Raw genomic sequence first — 20,200 nt, 5'->3', positions numbered from 1 at the left:
CTACACGCTGCCCCCAAAATAGATGGATTTGTGTGGGGGGTAGGGGGTTGGGGTGGGGTTGACAACCGCTCTATTTAAAACTGAACACTGTCAGAGTCAGTGTAATGCGAGCCCCCCTGGCTCTGTCTGTGTGGGACCAGCACAGTATCCCACACCCCCATCAATTCTCACCTATACATGCATGAAGAAAGAGGTTAATGACAGGAACCTCTGAAACACCTGCTAAACCAAACTAAACTCAATAAATACATGCACTCCACTTGGTCTTGCACACTGCTGTGATGGCAGCCATAGTGTTCTCACTCCATTAACCTCATTATATACTTGATAACACACAATGATACTTCAAACATGTACCTTGTTCACTCCAGAGATTTGGCCCAGTTCTTCATGGGTTTGACATTAGATATTTTTTGTCAGTAGGTTTTGTTGAGGGTCTCACTGACATTATTGTAAAAACAGTCCTGGTTGAACTATCCATAATCTTTGTGCTTATAGTTTGAATAAGTAGAAGAAGTAGAAGAAGACTGTCTCTTCCTGCAGCTCTGAGAGCTGCAGCATGTCAGTGTTAAAGTTTACGAGCACAATGTGTTGAACAAACATTGTTAGGGATAAATGTGTGACACCATGAGCAGCAACCTGCAGCAATTCACTTTAAACTGAGTAGCCAAGTCAATGACATCATAACTACTGGAAGATGTCACAGCTCTGAGCAGACCAGGGAGAACATGAAGAGGAACCACCTGTGACCTGGTCTAGACCTGGTCTAGATTCACGTAGACCTTCGGTCTAATAAAACAGGTGCCCTAGATGACTGCACAACCAACAAATCTTATCCCAGTGCATTTCACTTAGAGGAGGCTCATCCTTGTATTAACTGATTACATTTTACATCATCACCAGTATCAGTGCCTATTTAAAGCTTTAGACGCTGGGTGCAACAGCACAGGTCGGAGAGCAGGTTGGTGGTGAAGTTTTTAACGGTGACAGACTAGTGGCAGTGTGGAACAGCTGAGTTGGAAAGAGCAAAGGACAGAATGAGAGAGGAGATCAGATCGAGATGAAGACTGCAAAGTGGCTGAAAGTGGAGATGAGCTCTGACATGCCAGAGACATTTCTTCTCTCTTAGTTTGGACCACTGACTCTGCCTGCACTGACCCACTTGACCCATTTAGTTGACTGTCACTACTGTTTAATTCCTGCTCCCTGTGCAGTCTTAAAGAAAACATGTCAGTTATCATCAGCTTGGAAAAATACCTGGAGCATATCTGACACTGTTGTAGCTGGGAGCAGATGTTGACCCCTGCTTAAAGACCCTGACTCCATTTAACTCCAACATGTGTGGATAAAGAGAAAAAAGTCAAAGAATGGGTGTTATTGAAGGTGTCGGAGAGGGTGTTGTGAGGTGAAGAGATGACAGCGAGTGCACTGCATCGACCCATTCATCATCAGATCTGACATTCCTCAGCAGGATTCATTCGCCTCCCTGAATCTGATCCAGAAGCACATCCAGCCCAGGCTCTGTCCATGTAAGGGCCGTCTAAAGAGGGACAGCACTTTCCACGATACAGTTACCACAGGGGATGGCTGTGTGTGTGTGTGTGTGTGTGTGTGTGAGAGAGAGAGAGAGAGAGAGAGAGAGAGAGAGAGAGGGAGTTAGCACATTAATTTAAAGCTCTGATGGTGGTGCTGCTGTAATGAACTAATAAATCTTTTGTGTGGTTCTCCTGGAGTTATCCTGCTGTGCCCCCCCCCCCCCCCCCCCCCCCACACACACACACACACACACACACACACTTATATTAGAACCTTTATTTAAGACTCTATTTCAGAGAAATCAGCGAGGGTGACCTGCATTTAGAACAATGCCAAGATTACAACATATGAAAAATTAAAAAGAACAAATAAATAAATATAGATAATCAACAACAAAAATCAACTGAAACATTTATCATGGGAGATACAACAATACAAATACAGTGAGGTCAGTTAAAACAGTTACATGCAGGTAATGGATGGTTATTAACAAAAAGAAAAAAGATCAAAATGTGAGTGGTAAGAATATCCTCCATTTGTGAAGGTGCAGTTTATTTAAGAACTTTAGGCTACAGTATGATTCTGAGATCTCTTATTTGAAATATGCTCCAAAATAAATCTTAGTGTCACCTTTCTAACCAGTTGGAGAAGGTGTAAGTCAGAGGCAGGAGCTCTATGCTGCCAGTTGATACAGGCCTAAAGGTGCTATCATCTGTGGTTGACTCTCAGGATGGCTAGTTCCTGATTCCTGAATTAGCTGAGACAGCGAACGCAACAAGGATGAAGGTAAAGGGCTGCACCTGTAACCACAGTGGTGATGTCAGAGATGGGAAAACACGTCAAGATAAATCATTGGAAGACGAGAAAAACAAGAAAAAACAAGCTGCTCTCGTGTTTTTGAAGGTGTTTATGGAAACAGTCGACTCTACATTTTGGAATATGAATATGTAAACGATTCAAAAACTGAGTATGAGACATCTTACGTTCTGGTTGTAATAACTCTGATGATCCTCTGAGTTTTCTTCTAGCGCCACCATCAGGTCAACATGTTAACGTGTCCAGTACTTTGGTTTATGATATACCTGCAGAATTAATGACTCTGCGCTGTGATTAGTGGTAATTAGCAAATATATCATGGTAAACATTATACATGCTTAAGCCTGTTAGCTTTGTCAGTTAGTGTGCACCTCACAGTGTGTCTACACATATCTGATGGAACAAATACACTCCTGTTTCAATCACTCCAGCTGTGCTTTTACTGTATACACTATGAATGTTAAACAACTCAGAGTTTTTTTACACTTCAAAATCTATTTACTTCTTTTTACACACAGAATCACAGTGTGTGCTGATCCTACAATCAGTTCTGTACCTGAACACATCACAACACCTGTGTGAGGTTTAAAAATGAAGCCAACAATGAAGAACCAAAACCTGCAGTTCCTCTAATGACCACTAGAGTCTGGCTCCAACAGTGAGTCAGTCCCCATAGACTCTCATGTTAAAATGTCCAACTTTACAGCAGAAATAAACATGTTTACAGCCTGGTACAAAAACTGTTTTGGTCTCTAGAGCTAATTTCTTCCTTCATGACACCTGCTTATATAACTCACCTGTTAAAGTTATCTAGAATTGTAGGCATGACCTCTTTGAGTGACAGGTGGGTGAGTGTATGTTTGCAACAAACCAGCATGAACAACACATGCCCCTCCTCTTTGTCCATTTTTGGATTAGCTGGGAGTTAGGGGCGGAGTCAGACCCTGCAAAAATGACGACAGTAGATTAGCTCACTCTGAGCTTCAAAACTGCTCTTCAGAAACCCGTGGGTGCTGTCACAGAGGCTACGTCCATCTTTATTAAGCTGCTGCTGCTCTGCTGACATGCTGTGAGTCAGTGCTACATATCTGAATTTATAGAGCTTAACACTTTCACCCAAAGCACTTTATGATTTACCTCTCATCTTAGGAATAGAGAGAGAGAGAGAGAGAGAGAGAGAGAGCCTGTGAATCTGTTGAGCTGAAGATGAGAGTTGAAGAACATTGGTGGTTCGAAGCAGAACAGTAGAAAACAAAACAAGTTGTCTCCTCATTGTCACAGTGTAGACAAACTGTTTATTAAGACTGTGGCAGTTTGAATGAATCCAGACAAAGAACAGTATCAGTCATAGTCTAATAAAAACAATGGTACATGTTGGTTTACGTAGAAAATGCAAAAATGTACAAACCATGACACCAACATAAAAACATCACATCTAAACAATGAATAGGTGAAGGTACTGTAGAGGACATCAAATGATATCAGCGTCTTATTTAGTCTCTCCTACGGTTATACCTTTCTACCTACTAACATACTGTTGTAGTCCACTGTTGATTGTATTGCTTTGATTTATTTTGCACCTTTATTTAAAATGTGGATTCAACTCTGACTATAATGTCGTCATTCCAGCCTCATCAATATTAAAGCTGCAGTCATTGACCGTTTGGCCACATGGGGGCAGCAGAACAAGATGAAAACAGCATGTAAAATATTATCACCCTGTAAAGTTGTTATGGCGAATGTGTCAGCTGTTTATCTCCACATCCACAGCCATAAATCAACATGATGATCCAAGTAGAGTGAAGTCTGTCTCACCTGGTGAATCTCAGTCCAGTGTTCCCTCTCTTTCAGCTCTGTGTTTGGTCACCAGCTCCTCTTTAGCTACTAAATCCTTCACTATGTTCACCAGCTGCTCTCTGACTGAGTCTGTCTGCTGTTTTGATGCTCAGCAGGTAGAGGACAGAGGCTGTTTACAGATGTGTCTCTGAAACAGCTGGCACTGGAAATGAGGCTGATGAAAAAGGTTGTGGAGCAGAAACCAAGACCACAACAGTGAGCTATGAGAGGCTAAAAAGCTAAGGCTGCTTGAAATTTTAGATTTTTTCCTCCTCAATGTGGCCCTAATAGTCCACTGTACACTGGCTGTGTGGCACGTGTATTTTCATTTTGGCATGTTAACAGTGTAGGGTGGACATACTACCTGCGTGACACGCGGCCCTGCAACTGTGTCACATGATGTAGAGATTCAGCGGCTCACTTATTTTAATGTGAGACGCATCTCCCAGAAAAAAGCGACAGAGAAAAGACCTATTGATGTCATATTGACATCATACTAGCAACATGGCATGAAATTGACACCTCCCACTAGTTTCTATGCCTAGGCTGAATCCAAATATGATACAGACCTGAAAATATATGTTTTTTCAACCATTTTGGTAGCTTATTGTGGAGACAGTGGTATTTTAGAGGCATTCTCTGTCAAAAATAAATCCATCATTCCAGTAACCTGCCAAGCGCCATTATCCAAGGAAAACTCTATGTAGAGAGATAGAGCAGCAGCAGCAATACAGCAGACACACAACACAGACAGTGTGTTCTTGGTGTGAGTAGAGCTAAGGGAAAGTAAGTCATGCTCATTATAGGCATTTGATCCATTGCTGATATAAAAGTATTGATCAGTACAGCTTTACTGACTGTAGGCTGAGCTCTCTGATCATGTAGCAGCATCTTATTTCATTAATGACAATAATTGTCTAATTTAATCACATTAACAGAGATTTTAACATGGCACTCTCTGGTTACAGCTTAAATTCTAACTAAAAACTTCAGGTGGAGGAACTGTAACACAGCAGCGGTGTCTTCTGACACTACTGTAAAAACATTTAAAACAATATATTATTAGTCCTAAATAAAATACACCTCAAAATGAAATGAACAGCAAACAATGTCTGACACAATGGCCCTGAGTAAACTGTGTGTGTGTGATACTGGAGTTGAGTTCAGCTTGGAGACAGCGGAGTCACATCTACAACAGAAGAGAAACAATAATCATGAAAGGTTAGAAAAAAGGTGTCTCCACCTCATGATCAACTTCATCATGTGATGATTAATTATAATATAATGTCATATTTTTATCATCTTTATCCATCACATCTTAAATTCTGCTTCATCATCTCATAACGCAGAGTTTACCTCTGAGCAGTGGAGGGGGGTGCTCTGCCTTTACCAGAGGACTCTGAGACAGAGCGTCTGTCATCCAGCCGAGGGCGCTGCAGCAGTACTCCAGCTGGGTGACACAGACAGAGATGGATGAGTGCTGAGCAGGCAGAGAGGACAGCTGCAGAGTAACCAGACACACTGCACACACACTGCACACACACACAGACACACACACAGACAGACAACCACACCACCGAGGTACGCCTGCTGCGTGTGTTAGACTTTTTTATTTGATCAGCACAAAAGAAGGAAGTGTCATTTGTAGAAAAACTGTTTAGAATAATATTCTGGCCAAGACCAGCTGCAATGACATGGAGACACTGATGGACTTCCTTCAGGTCAGTCACTGGGCTGAAGTAGCACTCAAAGCCTGCTGGGATACATGTTCCCTTGTAAGAAACACCTCTCAATTAGATACGAAGGCCTTGAAGAAGAGCATGAATCATAGATCTGGACTGTGAGAGAAGCGCTGATGATGCCTACAGAGCAGGCTCACAAAAGTACTACTGACCTCCGTCTCCAACAGCCGCAACCGTCGGTCGTGGTCACGGATCTCTGACATCTGTTTCAGCACACTGTCCACCCTACAGTCGCGTGCACAAACAAACACACACACACACGAAGAGACTGTTTCTCAAACATGTTGTTTTCTATAATGTGTTCTCTTGTTAGTTATTGGTTGACATATACACCAGTACCAGTACAGTAGGTAATAATTTAATGCTGAACTCAGTTCTAACTCTCTCTCACACACACATATATTCTAACATTATATAAAGTGTCAGGACTTTACTCACTTGATAGATGTACGTTTCAGTCGAGCTGTGTCAGTCTCCCTCTGACGTTTATTCTGAGCTGAGAGGTGGTTTTCTTTCTGTATGGCCTCCCATGTGTTGAGGCGGCTGGCCTTCCTGCCCCGTAACTCCAGAACTGAGGACAGAGGAGACCAGTAAAAGGACTGCAGGATATCTCTGGAGGCCAAGCTAGGACCCAGACCAGGAGCACAGATCTTGACTTGTGGAGCTACCACAGGTTCAGGTTCCACTGCTCACCAAAATGTTTGCTCTTGACTGAGGAGATGCGGCGGATGTATCTCTTGATGAAAAGGTGGAGGTGTGAGATGATGATGAATGGTGGAGCCAGGCAGGGCCTTGAGTGGTACTCCACGATCAGATTGTAGCGTTGAAACTTCCAGTAGGTGTCACTGCGCTCCTGAACTTTGGAGAAGGTGTAGCTGCAAACAGAAAATTGAAATCATGATGTGTGTACAGATAATCCTTCAGGTTTCTACTAAATCAGTAATCTGTTTTATCAGTAGTAGTATAGTAGTAGAAATCAGTCTTAAATATCAGCGTACCTGAACATGGCAATGAGCAGGTTGACCAGCACAATGTTAGTGAACAGCAGGTAGATGACGAGGAGGATGACCACCAGCCAGTTGGCGTAGGTACTGACACATGGCTCCTCTCCAGCCTCGATTCGTGAGGCGTCGTTTGTACAGTTTACTTCCCCAAGTTTGTCGGCTTCATGTAAAACCAGTGACGATAACAAGACAACATGAGGATCCACACTGCTCCTTTACAACCACGTATCACAATAACATCCATTTTAACCATGAATGGCAGCGAAAGCAGCTGTTGACAGACCCCATTAAATCTGATGTGTCTGTAATATCCTGTTTTAGTGGAGCGCTGAGAGAACACTGACAGAACACTGAAGGAACACTGAGGAAATACTGAGGAAACACTGACGGACACTGAGAGAACACTGAAGGAACACTGAGGAAATACTGAGGAAACACTGACGGACACTGAGAGAACACTGAAGGAACACTGAGGAAATACTGAGGAAACACTGACGGACACTGAGAGAACACTGGGGAAACACAGAGGAAACACTGAGGGAACAATGAGGGAACACTGAGAGAACACTGGGGAAACACAGAGGAAACACTGAGGGAACACTTAGGGAACACTGAGAGAACAATTAGGAAACAACGAGGAAACACTGACAGAACACTTAGACAACACTGAGGGAACAATGAGGTAACACTGAGGGAGCACTGTGGAAATAATGAAGGACCACTGAGGGAACACCGAGAACTAGCTGAGGGAACAGTGAGGAAACACTGAGGGAACAATGAGGAAACACTTACAGAACACTTAAAGAACACTGAGGGAACACTAAGTAAACACTGGGGAAGCACTGACGCAACACTGAGGGAACACTCAGGGAACAATGAGGAAAAACTGAGGGAACACTGTGGAAATAATGAGGGACCACTAATGAAACACTGAGAGAACACTGAGGAACACTGAGGAAACACTGAGGAAATACTGAGGGAGCACTGAGGGAACACTGAGGGAATACTGAGGAAATACTGAGGGAACACTGAGGGAATACTGAGGAAATACTGAGGGAGCACTGAGGGAACACTAATGGAACATTGAGGGAACACTGAAAGAACCCTGAGGAAACACTGAGGAAACACTGACGGAACACTGAGAGAACACTGAGGAAACACTGAGGAAATACTGAGGGAGCACTGAGGAAACACTGAGGAAACACTGACGGAACACTGAGGGAATACTGAGGAAACACTGAGGAAATACTGAGGGAGCACTGAGGGAACACTGAGGGAATACTGAGGAAATACTGAGGGAACACTGAAAGAACCCTGAGGAAACACTGAGGAAACACTGAGGAAACACTGAGGAAATACTGAGGGAGCACTGAGGGAACACTGAGGGAACACTGAGGAAACACTGAGAGACCACCGAGGGAACCAGGTGCTGGTAGAATCAGACTGAGCAGCTCACCGTCCATCTCATTAATAGGTATTTGTCCAAAAATGTGTAGGTATGGTCTGTAGAAGACTCGGCGGAAGATCCAGTTGGGACGTGGATCGTATGAGTAGAGCAGAGCCTGATTGGCCACTCCGTAGGCCACTAACCACACAGCCAGAAAGAAGAGGAAGAAGAAGACGTCCTTCATCTGAGGGGAAGAGACACAAAGATTAGAGGGTTATGTGACAGGATCTGGTCTGTTTCTAATCCAGATGTTACATCAGTGATCATGGCTGCTGTTTAATGACATGGAACTGTAATGAAACATAATATAAGTACATTGGTTAATGTTTTGTTGTGTCTGTACAGTCTCACCATTTAACTATTTAATTCCCATGTCACACAGACCATTCTGATGATTACTGTAGATGTAATAAGGATGACGTGTACAGGCTGGGGTTAAGGTCAAAAATGTTCTGCGCTTGTAAAGTGAACTTCACAGATAATTTCAGTGTGTAGTTGTCAATCAACCTTTAAACCTGTAAAATAAATTGTTTTGTACATGTGTAGAAAAGAGACTGAGAATAAAATCAGTGATGATGATGTCAGTGATGAGGTCACACAGAGACTGTGAAAGAGAAAGTGTTGTTGTGAGCACATGTGAACAGTTCAGAGCAGAAAACTGTGACACTGAAGCTTTAAGTTTGAGCTTTGACTCTGTGACCCTGTTTTCATAACTGAATCTGATGGTTGCACTGTATCAGTAAGCTTCAGTAAAGAAAGGATTTTGAGCAGCTTGAGAATATTCACAGATACTGATCCTCAGATCCTAAATGTTGATGCAGTGACGCTGGGACAGACCTTTGTCTTTCTACAAAGGGAGTATCTGATAGCCTAACTCTCTGTTAAACTCTCTGTTGTGTGAGTTTTGTGCACACTCACCATTTTGCCAACAATGATGATCTTGGGTCCAAGCTGTTTGTGTATGGCAAAGATGTGAATCAGACGTAGAGTGAAGACCATGAAGTCTATGGCCATGACAGCTCGGCCAAACTCATAGGACCAGGGAAACATCCTGGAACAGACAGTAAGGGGTTCATGTCACACAGTGCTGCAGTGCACAGTGTCCGTCCTCCAGTCAGTGACTCACTCACCTGCAGCACATTGCCAGAGTGAAGAGAATGATGGCTGTCAGGTCACACTTGTTCCATACATCCTGGATGTAGTTCCTCATCCTCTGGAGCACAAAGGTGCTGCCCACGAAGAAGGTCTGTCAGCCAGAGAGAGAGGAGTCAGGGTGCCGTCTGTGGATGGGCGTGAGTATGTGTGCAGTGTGTGAGTCAATGACAGTGAGAGGATGGTTGTAGTAGTGATGTAGTTTGATGTAGTGACCAGGCTCAGGTACTGTGTTCATCAGAGAGCTTCTCTTTATGTTACACAGGTCTGTAGACTGGACCACTTCATAAGAACCAACGTGTGTGTGTGTGTGTGTGTGTGTGTGTGTGTGTGTGTGTGTGTGTGTGTGTGTGTGTGTGTGTGTGTGTGTGTGTGTGTGTGTGTGTGTGTGAACTAGAGCTCTGTCAACCAACCTGTCGAATCTCCTCACAGACTAAGGTGAAAACCCAGAAGTAAAGCACAAACTCCAGAGTGGAGGGACCATCAGGTTGGGGCTTGAAGTCCACCAGCAGAACGTAGGCAAACAGGCAGAGGAACAAGAAGTACATCAGAACGTTACCAAGGAACGAGGTGACGGGGGCGAACCAGAACTGTCTCCACCGGGACACAATGAACGGTCTCTTAGAGTTGGACGACATAGAGTCTGAAGAAAAGAGGAAACAGGAAAGATTCAACAACCTGTAATACAAAACATCTTATTGAATATACCATCCATCCATCACTACTTATCTATCAGGTGTGTTGGGAAACCAAGGAGGCATCCCAATCAGCTGCTGAAACCACATAAACTGGAGCAGTGTCTGGACTAGATCTTCCACATGTCCAGCTCTGTAATCTGTCCTGAGGGTGAGCTCAGACACTCTGACTGTCCACTGATATCTGTGGTCTCATTCTATCAATAATGACCCACAGCTCATCTCCATAGATGAGAGCCGGAACCTGATTGACAGGTAAACTGAAACTCAGCTCCTTCCTCATCCTGCACCACTAGCTTCATCTCCTTTACCTGGGGCAGAAACTCATTCTCAACCTGTTAGAGAACCATGGCCTGAGCTCTTCATATGTCAAAGTATTATTATCTACTGAAAGATCCACTGGAATCAACCTGTTTCTGCAGGTGTAGGTGTATTGATGCCTCCTGGTTTACAGGTACTTGGTCTCCTGCTGCCCTCTGCTGGACTGTCTGCATTTATACAAGTGGTGCAACATAATTTCTTCTCCACTTATTTTTATTTCAGCTCTAACTTCAGACTGTAAAACAGTGCTGGTCCAAAATGATTATGTTAAATTGGTATATTGTTCCTCCAGCCATGTCCATGTTCTCTAAGGTCCAATATTGACTAAAGTGATTAAAGCCATCCTCCTCGTGGACATAGTGAAGCGGGGGCTGGTGTAAATACCTTGAACAGGAGAGTGACTACCTCTGAGTTTTTCTTTTAGAGCCCGCAACTCTTCAGCGTCTTCCTCACTGTAACAACAGAGATTCAGGAACTTTATTAAACCTGAAGCAAAACCAGAAAACAACATCATCTGATCTGTGTTTGTATTTATCTAAGTTTGAATACGTGTGTTTACTTTTGTATGATGTCAGCAAGAGAGAAGACGGTGGCATCATTCCCATCCAGACTGTCGGTGTCTCTGCCCTGGTAAAGCTCCACGGACTTCACCTCCTCCTCTTGTTCCCTGTGACAGGAACGCACAAACCGGGTCATGTGTGGTTCAGACTGTAGGATCCCTGTGAGGAGTTTAAAATCTGCAGGCTTGATTTTAAACTTTTGATGATTTCAGTTTATGGACAGATTCTGCTGAACCAGGGCACATGAGACCTGAAACCTGGATAGACTCAGAACACTGACCTGAAGCTGATGAGGTCTGTGTAGAGGAGGGGGGGCAGGAAGAAGGTGAGAACCAGTTTCCAGACCTCAGTGTTCCTCTCCATATCACCCCACCAGATCTGAGACAGCAGAGACTAAAGCAGAGAGCACCATCTTCATCATCATCATCATCATCATCATCATCATCATCAAGCAACAATATCAGTAAAATCTGGATTTGATCATGTGATTCATTAAAGATCTGGATCTGTGGAGAACAATGTTGGACCTGAATTCAAACGTGTGTTAAAGCTTCTGTTGACAGGAGGACAGCATCTCTACCTGAACACCATCATGGCTGAAGAACAGGCGGGCGTCAGCTGCAGTGGCCATCTGCAGACACGTAGCCCCGGCCCACACTGGAGACTTCCTTATAAGGAGAGTGAAGGCGCGGCTCTCGCTGTTCTGGTAACACTCTCCAAACACGTCTGAACACACAAACAACACTCGCATAAACATGGCTTCTCTGGGTTGCTAGGCAACAGGGTCGCAGTCAAAAAGTCAAAAAGAGGAGGAGTAAGTTAGAGGAGGAGAAGTTAGTTAGAGGAGGAGCAGTTTGTCAGAGGAGTTAGTTAGAGGAGGAGGAGCTTGTCAGATGAGTAAGTTAGAGGAGGAGTTTGTCAGAGGAGTTAGTCAGAGGAGGAGGAGTTAGTTAGAGGAGGAGCAGTTTGTCAGAGGAGTTAGTCAGAGGAGGAGGAGTTAGTTAGAGGAGGAGCAGTTTGTCAGAGGAGTTAGTTAGAGGAGGAGGAGTTTGTCAGAGGCGTTAGTCAGAGGAGGAGGAGTTAGTTAGAGGAGGAGGAGTTTGTCAGAGGCGTTAGTCAGAGGAGGAGGAGTTAGTTAGAGGAGGAGCAGTTTGTCAGAGGAGTTAGTCAGAGGAGGAGGAGTTAGTTAGAGGAGGAGTTTGTCAGAGGACTTAGTCGGAGGAGGAGGAGTTAGTTAGAGGAGGAGGAGTTTGTCAGAGGCGTTAGTCAGACGAGGAGGAGTTAGTTAGAGGAGGAGCAGTTTGTCAGAGGAGTTAGTCAGAGGAGGAGGAGTTAGTTAGAGGAGGAGGATTTTGTCAGAGGCGTTAGTCGGAGGAGGAGGAGTTAGTTAGAGGAGGAGGAGTTTGTCAGAGGCGTTAGTCGGAGGAGGAGGAGTTAGTTAGAGGAGGACCAGTTTGTCAGAGGACTTAGTCGGAGGAGGAGTAGAGAACAGAGACTCACCATGTGCCAGGTCCTCAAACGTCTGAGCCAGCTCCTTCATGGCCAGCTTGTTCTCAGTCTCACTCTCCAGCTTAGAGAGCTCCCTCAGCACCTTACAGCCCCCCAGAGCGCTCAACACTGACTCCCCCGCCTGAAACACAGACACAGACACAGGCTGCCAGTAAAGACCAGTTCACATGAAACTAGATCTGAGGGTTACAGGTGAGTCTCACCATCTCCCAGAAGTAAATAGCCATCTCCCTGCGGTTCTGCAGGACGGCCCAGATGAAGAGGGCCGCCCAGGGTGAGAGGCAGCGCTGGTCCCGGTACAGACACTCTCCCAGCAGCAGCTTATTGACTTGCTGCAGGTAAAGACACAGAGGGGGAGTCAGACTATTTAGTTTATACTGAGGCAGCAGCTGTGTCTGTTGTGAAAACACATCATCATTAAGCACATTCTGTTTATGTCTTCAGATCAGTGTCATGACTTCATCTGATTCATCACATCAGTCCTTTAACACTGTCAGACTCCGGACCTGATGTGCAGGTCTCAGCTTACTGACCTTGAGAGTCCTCCTGAAGCTGCAGGTGGGGTCCAGGCCCAGAGGTCCGTAGTAGAAAGGCTGACAGACGTCACCCAGCAGGTCCCACAGCAGACGGGAAACCTGCAGCATCGGCACACATTTCACTACTACTGCACACATAGAGAGCGAGGACGCTGCTATGTGACAACCCTCGTCCTGTAAACAGCTTGTTTCTATGGTTACTGAACCACACCTATTGTAGCTTACAACATAACGTGATTAAAGAAAACAAGCTCCATATAAAAGTAATTACTGTCATCAGCTTCATCATCATGACAATTTGATTAATCCATCCTACAGTTCCTCCCTCCTCCTCTTCCTCCTCACCTCATACAGGCTCAGCTCCATTGCAGAGGCCGGTCCAGTGAGAGCACTCTGAGGACTCTTCAGGGGGGACGTCACGGACCTGTCCAGGCTGGGCAGGGACCCAGCCAGGGCCTGTCTCTCACTCAGACGCCTCTGCAGCAGCGTGTAGACCAGATAGCTGTCTGACAGAGAGCGGTACAGACTCTCCAGACGCCGGTACGTCAGGTAGTCCAGGATGTTCAGACCGTTCTCACAAAACAGACGCACAAACTGAGGCTTGTCGTTGATCAGTGCGTCTGTCATGGAGTCCTCCAGGTCCTCATACTGAAAATATAATCATCTCATCAGCATAATGTAACTATGATGGAGTGTTATAGGGCCATATTGAGGAAAAAAAAATCTAAAGTCATAATATCATGAGAATTAAGATCCAATTTTACGCAAAAAAGTTAAGTAATTTTTAGGTTCCATGTTGTTTTAGAGGGGAACTGTCAGTAGCTATAAAATTAGGAACGTGGAGCATCCTGTGAAGTTCTACTTTAGCAGGTTTCAAAAATAAGGAGAAACTTCATTTTTTGGCTCATCATCATCATCATCATCATCGTCATCATCATCATCATCATCAGGACATTAAAAAGATTGTGAAGAAACTGAGTCTATTCTATTGTTAGACAGACAAACAGCAGCTGCCAGAAGCAGCTCTGGCTGACACTGACTGTCCTTTCACCTGTTTGATGGGTTGATGTAATATTCCTAAAAATGATGTTTTTTCTCTCCAAATTTAACATGTTTATTTCTCGTAATATTATGACTGTTTTCTTGTAATATTATGACTTTTTTCTTGAAATTTCAGAACTCTTCTTTTTGTCTTTCTTTACGTGACTGAGGCTAGCAGGACCACATCTCTAACCACTTCACAGCACTGTCAAACCCTGGTGGTCTATGTCCTTAACTAAGTCGTGAGCTACACTTATCAACAGTGTTCTGGACATAGTAGCGAGCAGGAAAACTGCCCTTAAACACACAGAGGAACCAGAGTCAGTCACCTCATATAAACAATTCATAAACTTCACATAGCACAAAATGCAGCAGCCAGACTACAAACAAAAACTAAGAACAGAGATCATACCACCCCCCTCTGAAGGTCTCTACCCTGGCTACCAGTACATTATGGAATACATTTTAAGATTCTACTTCTGACTTTTAAAGCACTTCACGGCCAGATTATATCTCTGAATTAATTGCCCCTTATCAACCTGCACGTATTCTGTGTCTGAGTGTAATTCTGTGGAAGGTCTCTTCGTGAAGTGGGAGGATAATAAACAAACCGTGAATTGTTTGGAAGCCCTCACCTTTCCCTGACGGAAACAGGAAATTCATTGTAACCCAAAATTTATTATATAAGTATTTACAAAGAACACTTTCCATTTGACATCTTAATCTGATTGGAATTGGGCCATGTCATTTATTTTGCACTGTGACAGGAGTCCTTGACGGGATCCTGTAGGAATGATGTGACTCTGTGAATGGTTCTGTCAGCGCAGCTGTTCTCCTGTAATAAACCTGTGTGACGTCCCTGTCCATCTCTCTGTTACGGGGCTCCGTCTCCTTTTTTCTGTCTGTGTTTAGACTCCGTCCATGTTTCTGTTTCTCCTGTTTACGTCATTTCAAAGATTTTGAGTCGGTTCATGAATCTTTACTTTGATGAAGGTGTAAAACCATCAGTCACAGCTTCATGGGTCCAGGTAAATCATGTGTTAGCCAGAGCTTAATGTCTCCCACCAACACAGGAGCAGAGAGAAAGCAGAACTAGTTATATTCAGTATCAGTCCTTTAGAAATGTGGTGGCTCCCAGACAGTCAGGGTCTTCATCTATTCAGTCTTCAAACCTTACAGAAGAGGAACTCTGAACTGTTTCAGAACATTTTAAAGTAAAGAAACACTTGACACCTTGTACCACAGCACAATGGTTGAGGGGAATGACCTTTTATTTTGCTTTAGAAAAGATAACCTACTCAACAAAGAACAAACTTGACAAGTTTTGGAAAATATGGAATATTTTCTATCATTTTCTTGAGAATAACAATATGGATGTAGATGGTTGGATGGATGACAAATAGGACTGAGTTGTTTTCATTTTATTTCGATTTATTTATTTATTTACTCTTCGGTCTTTTTTTTTTTTTTTTTTTTTTTTTTTTTTGATTGAAGTATAAATAATGTAATCTTTATGATTGTAATGTGGATTCTGTGTAAGTACAAATCATAGGCTATATTTATGCTTTATTACAAGTCCCCTTTCTGTTTCTGTTTTTTTTTTTTCATTATAATGTGCCTTATTGTGCTGTTCTGTATTGTTCTTTGTTTGTTGTAAAATGAACAAAATCCATAATAAATAAATGTTTAAAAAAAAAAAAGAAACACTTGACATGTAACAGAAGGAGAAGCTCTTAGTGAAGGTGAACAGGTGAATAGGTGAACAGATGGTACTATGTTGTTCAGTGTGACTCTGACCTTCCACTGTATGTCTCCATTGAAGAGCTCAGCTTTGGCGATGTCCACTCTGTTCCAGGCCACAGCCAGTTTCAACTCCTCTGTGCACTCACTGGCTGCACTGCACACACGTTTACTAGCTTCACACACACACATACAGAGACAGAGAGAGAGAGAGACTGTATAACTGTGACTGATCTCCAAGAAGGGCCATGACAAGGCTGATGGGAAATATGTGGAGGTCATGAAATGAAGAATCCTGTGGAGAGGTGAATGTGAAGGATGATGAAACTCAGGGGTGTGCGCATGTCTTCAGTTAATGAGGGTTAATACTAACAATGACAGTGTGATGAGTGGAGGATCTACATGAACGGCTGTCTGGTTTTTAAACTGGCTATTAACCCTAACATGAATGTAACAGTGACATTAATCACAGAGAAACCAACATGAACACATTCTACTGTTTTACTAAATAAACAGAGATCTGACTCTTTGTCCCTCCTCCACCCTTCATCATGGATTATTGCGGTTTCTTATGATGAAGGTGGATTTGTACTAAGCTGGTGAACCAGTAATAAGATGTATGAGAAGCTGAGTCCTCTGAGTCCTGGATCCTCCTTCACATGTCCCCTCTCTGTATCCCCTCATCAGAGGTCATCTTACATCTACATCTACATCTCCTGGTCCTGGTGTGCTCTCTGTCTGACATCTAGTTGTGCCTCAGAGTAAGTGGTTGCTAAGCAGTTTACCACTCTCTTACATGAGCACATTATTCTTGACAAGTGTCAGTCTGGTTTTCCATGGCAACAGAAACACCTGCTCCTCTGTTAAACCTGGAGTCACTCTGGTACATGTTCTTATGGTCTTACAGCTGAGACCGTTCTTCCCTATTTTACTACTTCACTTGTCTTCAGTCTATATTTTATTTCTGTTGCCTTATTTTGTATTGTGAGTCTCTCTGTGTGAAACTACAATATAATTGACTAATTAACCCGACTCACCTCTAACAAGGGCTTTGAGGAGAACTGTATCAAACTCATCAGAAGCCTCCTGTTCTCCGTGGAACACAGTGATGAGCTCTCTGTTCTGATGGATGCTCAGAGCCTGGACACACACAGACACAGAGAACAGGACTGAGTTACATCCGGTTTCATATCATCATACATGAGACCCTCCTGCCTCCTGCTCATCACAGTAACGTTCGCTGAGACAGGTAACATGTCAGACTGGATGACAGGTTCAGCTACGTGTCCAAAAAGTGACTGATTGAAGTTATTATGTCTGTACATGAGCTGTTTGACTCACACTGTCCACCAGTCTCTCCAGCTCTGCTTCAGATGGGAAGTGTTTCCGGACCTTGTCACGAACCCTGTCGCGAAGCTCTGCGCTGGGGCCCTGAGCGGCCTCCCCCTCAGCAGGGGGAGAGGTGGGACTGAGGGGGACAGAGGAAAGGTTGCCCAGCAGCTCACTGATAAGGTCTGCAGCTGGTCCAGAACCAGCCAGAACCAGCCAGGGTGTAGCTTTCTTCAGAGAGGCATCTAGTCTCTGAGCCAGAGGACAAGTGGACACAGTTAACAACATTTTCATTCATCAGTGTTCAGTCAGAGAGAGTCACAGACATCTGTCCTCTACAGAGATGTGAGCTGACAAGTGTCAAACTCCACCGGGTCTTTAATTTTAGGCAAGTGCATATATTATATATAAGTGATGTATCAGGCACTGAGTTATAATCAGCTCTTCTACCGTCTCATCAACCACTGAAGCCACATTTACCCATTCACTCACACATTCATTGTGCTTTTGTGGTGTATAGGGTATTTGCGTGTATTTGTCCACTCACTTGCAGCTGTATTATTTTAGAAATAGTAGGCACTTTATTTTGTATCATTACAGATAGCCCCATTCAATTCAATGCATTTTTTGATTCAGGAACACGCACCCAGCAGCTGTGTGTATAAGCCATGGGCTTACGCTGTGTTCTTCTGTTGGCAGTTATACCCTGAGCATCAGTGAAGACCAGCCAAGTTATTGTTTGTTTCTTTTATTCCTTTTCAATAAAACCACCCTCTTTCTTTAAAATATGTTCATCCTGAGTACAATGTGATTAGTGGCTGCAACACTTTTCTATCACACATTCACTCAAACACATTGAAACACTGGCAGAAACAAACACAACTACCTTCACAGTGCAAACATGTTAATATCAGACTTGTCTCACTTTTACTGATAGCAGAGCGCTACTGACATCCAGGAACCAAAGCCACCGTCCCTGAAGAAGTTCAGTTTCTGTTTGCATCTGTTTGTTAACCTCAATGAACATCAGCTGGGGGAGGAGGGGTCAACCACTCAGTCAAGTAAGACCTGTATCTCCCCTTCATTCAGCACATGTTGTGGTCTAAGCTAATGAACCTGTGCTACCTGAACTCTGACACTATAAATCCACTGTGGTGTGTGTACAGAGTGTGAACCTTTGTGACAGGCTCCTCACCTCCAGCATGTTGGCGTCTCCTGAGATGAGCATGCACAGGACTGGGATCTCAATACTGCCACTTCCTGTTGTTGATCCAAGACAGGAAATGAGAACAGAGACGCTTCTCATTACATCACACAACATGTACTATATGTCTGAAGATGAGCTGAATCTAACACATCCAGCATATCTAACAATCATCTACACGTACATCATACACACGGTGTGATGTGCTGTACAGCGCTGACCTTCACCACTAGAGGGCAGGCAGGTGCAGCCCACACACAGTCCACATGTGCAGGTAACTACAGTAATGAACCATGTGTCAGATCCCTTGACCTAGAGTTTGATGTTGTTTCTGTCTCACCCCAGATGCCAGTGCGCTGATGGGAAATGTAGTCCTCCAGATTAGCACGAAAGGCAGCCTCTCCACCCCGGCGACCAAGACTCCCATCATCCACCAGGAGGAAAGCCTGGCAGTTATTGTCCAGGCAGAAGGAGTCACGTGACGTGTTCTGGACATAGTAGCGAGCAGGAAAACTGCCCTTAAACACACAGAGGAACCAGAGTCAGTCACCTCATATAAACAATTCATAAACTTCACATAGCACAAAATGCAGCAGCCAGACTACAAACAAAAACTAAGAACAGAGATCATATCACCCCCCTCTGAAGGTCTCTACCCTGGCTACCAGTACATTATGGAATAAATTTTAAGATTCTACTTCTGACTTTTAAAGCACTTCACGGCCAGATTATATCTCTGAATTAATTGCCCCTTATCAACCTGCACGTATTCTGTGTCTGAGTGTAATTCTGTGGAAGGTCTCTTCATGAAGTGGGAGGATAATAAACAAACCGTGAATTGTTTGGAAGCCCTCACCTTTCCCTGACGGAAACAGGAAATTCATTGTAACCCCAAATTTTTCAGGAAGAACATTAAATCGATATTTATACAGAAGTATTTACAAAGAACACTTTCCATTTGACATCTTAATCTGATTGGAATTGGGCCATGTCATTTATTGTGCACGGTGACAGGAGTCCTTGACGGGATCCTGCAGGAATGATGTGACTCTGTGAATGGTTCTGTCAGCGCAGCTGTTCTCCTGTAATGTGGGCTCTGCCTCTGTTTTTCTGTCTGTGTTTAGACTCCGTCCATGTTTCTGTTTCTCCTGTTTACGTCATTTCAAAGATTTTGAGTCGGTTCATGAATCTTTACATTGATGAAGGTGTAAAACCATCAGTCACAGCTTCATGGGTCCAGGTAAATCATGTGTTAGCCAGAGCTACATGTCTCCCACCAACACAGCGTTGAGGAGCCAGTCCACAGCTGTAACAGCTGTTACTGGATTGGTTATGTCTCACATCTACTCTCACTCAGGTGTCAAATCAGATGTGTTCATGTCAGTAGATAATTCACAGAAGTGTAATTCACCTTGTGAAGTGACTCTTCATCATCAAACTGGAGCAAGATAAAATCACTGATGATTTTCATCCTGTTGTGCAGGTGTACTGGGGTGTGTTACTAGGACTATCTTGTTACTGGGTGGGTCTGATGGACCACATGCTGTGTGATGGTACCTGGGCGTTGACGAGCTGCTGCCTGTTGTGCACCAGGCCCCAGGGAGCCAGTCCCACAGCAATCACTTTCTTCCGGGAGAGAGCTGGAGCTGCAGCAGCGTGGTCCCTCACGGCCTCACCCACACAGCAGGACACACCCTCCCTCAGACCCCCCGTCAAGATCCAGGCCCCTGGA

General features: G+C 44.0%; 1 protein-coding gene across 4 annotated transcripts in view; it reads right to left on the bottom strand.

Annotated features, from left to right (window-relative positions):
• Nucleotides 1-1,846: 1,846 nt before the first annotated feature.
• trpm4a (transient receptor potential cation channel, subfamily M, member 4a) overlaps nucleotides 1,847-20,200 on the bottom strand; it is a 28,841-nt gene continuing 10,487 nt past the window's right edge. Inside the window, exons 5-31 of one of the 4 annotated variants that reach the window (XR_008830168.1) lie at nucleotides 20,026-20,195; nucleotides 18,809-18,986; nucleotides 18,460-18,524; nucleotides 17,277-17,516; nucleotides 16,973-17,075; nucleotides 15,993-16,111; nucleotides 13,500-13,802; nucleotides 13,152-13,253; nucleotides 12,822-12,950; nucleotides 12,610-12,739; nucleotides 11,690-11,835; nucleotides 11,390-11,502; nucleotides 11,109-11,216; nucleotides 10,934-11,001; nucleotides 9,947-10,176; nucleotides 9,512-9,627; nucleotides 9,300-9,432; nucleotides 8,391-8,565; nucleotides 6,929-7,094; nucleotides 6,624-6,805; nucleotides 6,369-6,501; nucleotides 6,083-6,155; nucleotides 5,545-5,638; nucleotides 4,168-5,377; nucleotides 3,150-3,296; nucleotides 2,520-2,618; nucleotides 1,847-2,336 (exon numbers count right to left, since the gene is read on the bottom strand). Coding sequence is in view for 3 of the 4 variants with exons in the window: in XM_056402014.1 (XP_056257989.1) it covers nucleotides 5,352-5,377; nucleotides 5,545-5,638; nucleotides 6,083-6,155; nucleotides 6,369-6,501; nucleotides 6,624-6,805; nucleotides 6,929-7,094; nucleotides 8,391-8,565; nucleotides 9,300-9,432; nucleotides 9,512-9,627; nucleotides 9,947-10,176; nucleotides 10,934-11,001; nucleotides 11,109-11,216; nucleotides 11,390-11,502; nucleotides 11,690-11,835; nucleotides 12,610-12,739; nucleotides 12,822-12,950; nucleotides 13,152-13,253; nucleotides 13,500-13,802; nucleotides 15,993-16,111; nucleotides 16,973-17,075; nucleotides 17,277-17,516; nucleotides 18,460-18,524; nucleotides 18,809-18,986; nucleotides 20,026-20,195 (3,302 nt within the window). In the remaining variant the exon portion in view is untranslated. Of the gene's footprint in view, nucleotides 2,337-2,519; nucleotides 2,619-3,149; nucleotides 3,297-3,542; nucleotides 5,378-5,544; nucleotides 5,639-6,082; nucleotides 6,156-6,364; nucleotides 6,502-6,623; nucleotides 6,806-6,928; nucleotides 7,095-8,390; nucleotides 8,566-9,299; nucleotides 9,433-9,511; nucleotides 9,628-9,946; nucleotides 10,177-10,933; nucleotides 11,002-11,108; nucleotides 11,217-11,389; nucleotides 11,503-11,689; nucleotides 11,836-12,609; nucleotides 12,740-12,821; nucleotides 12,951-13,151; nucleotides 13,254-13,499; nucleotides 13,803-15,992; nucleotides 16,112-16,972; nucleotides 17,076-17,276; nucleotides 17,517-18,459; nucleotides 18,525-18,808; nucleotides 18,987-20,025; nucleotides 20,196-20,200 lie in introns of those variants that run through there. The other 3 variants (XM_056402014.1, XM_056402015.1, XM_056402016.1) reach the window with 3 other exon arrangements.

Source organism: Seriola aureovittata, chromosome 17 (assembly GCF_021018895.1).
Source record: "Seriola aureovittata isolate HTS-2021-v1 ecotype China chromosome 17, ASM2101889v1, whole genome shotgun sequence".
Taxonomy (NCBI): domain Eukaryota; kingdom Metazoa; phylum Chordata; class Actinopteri; order Carangiformes; family Carangidae; genus Seriola; species Seriola aureovittata.
This window is presented reverse-complemented; position numbering and strand designations above follow the sequence as displayed.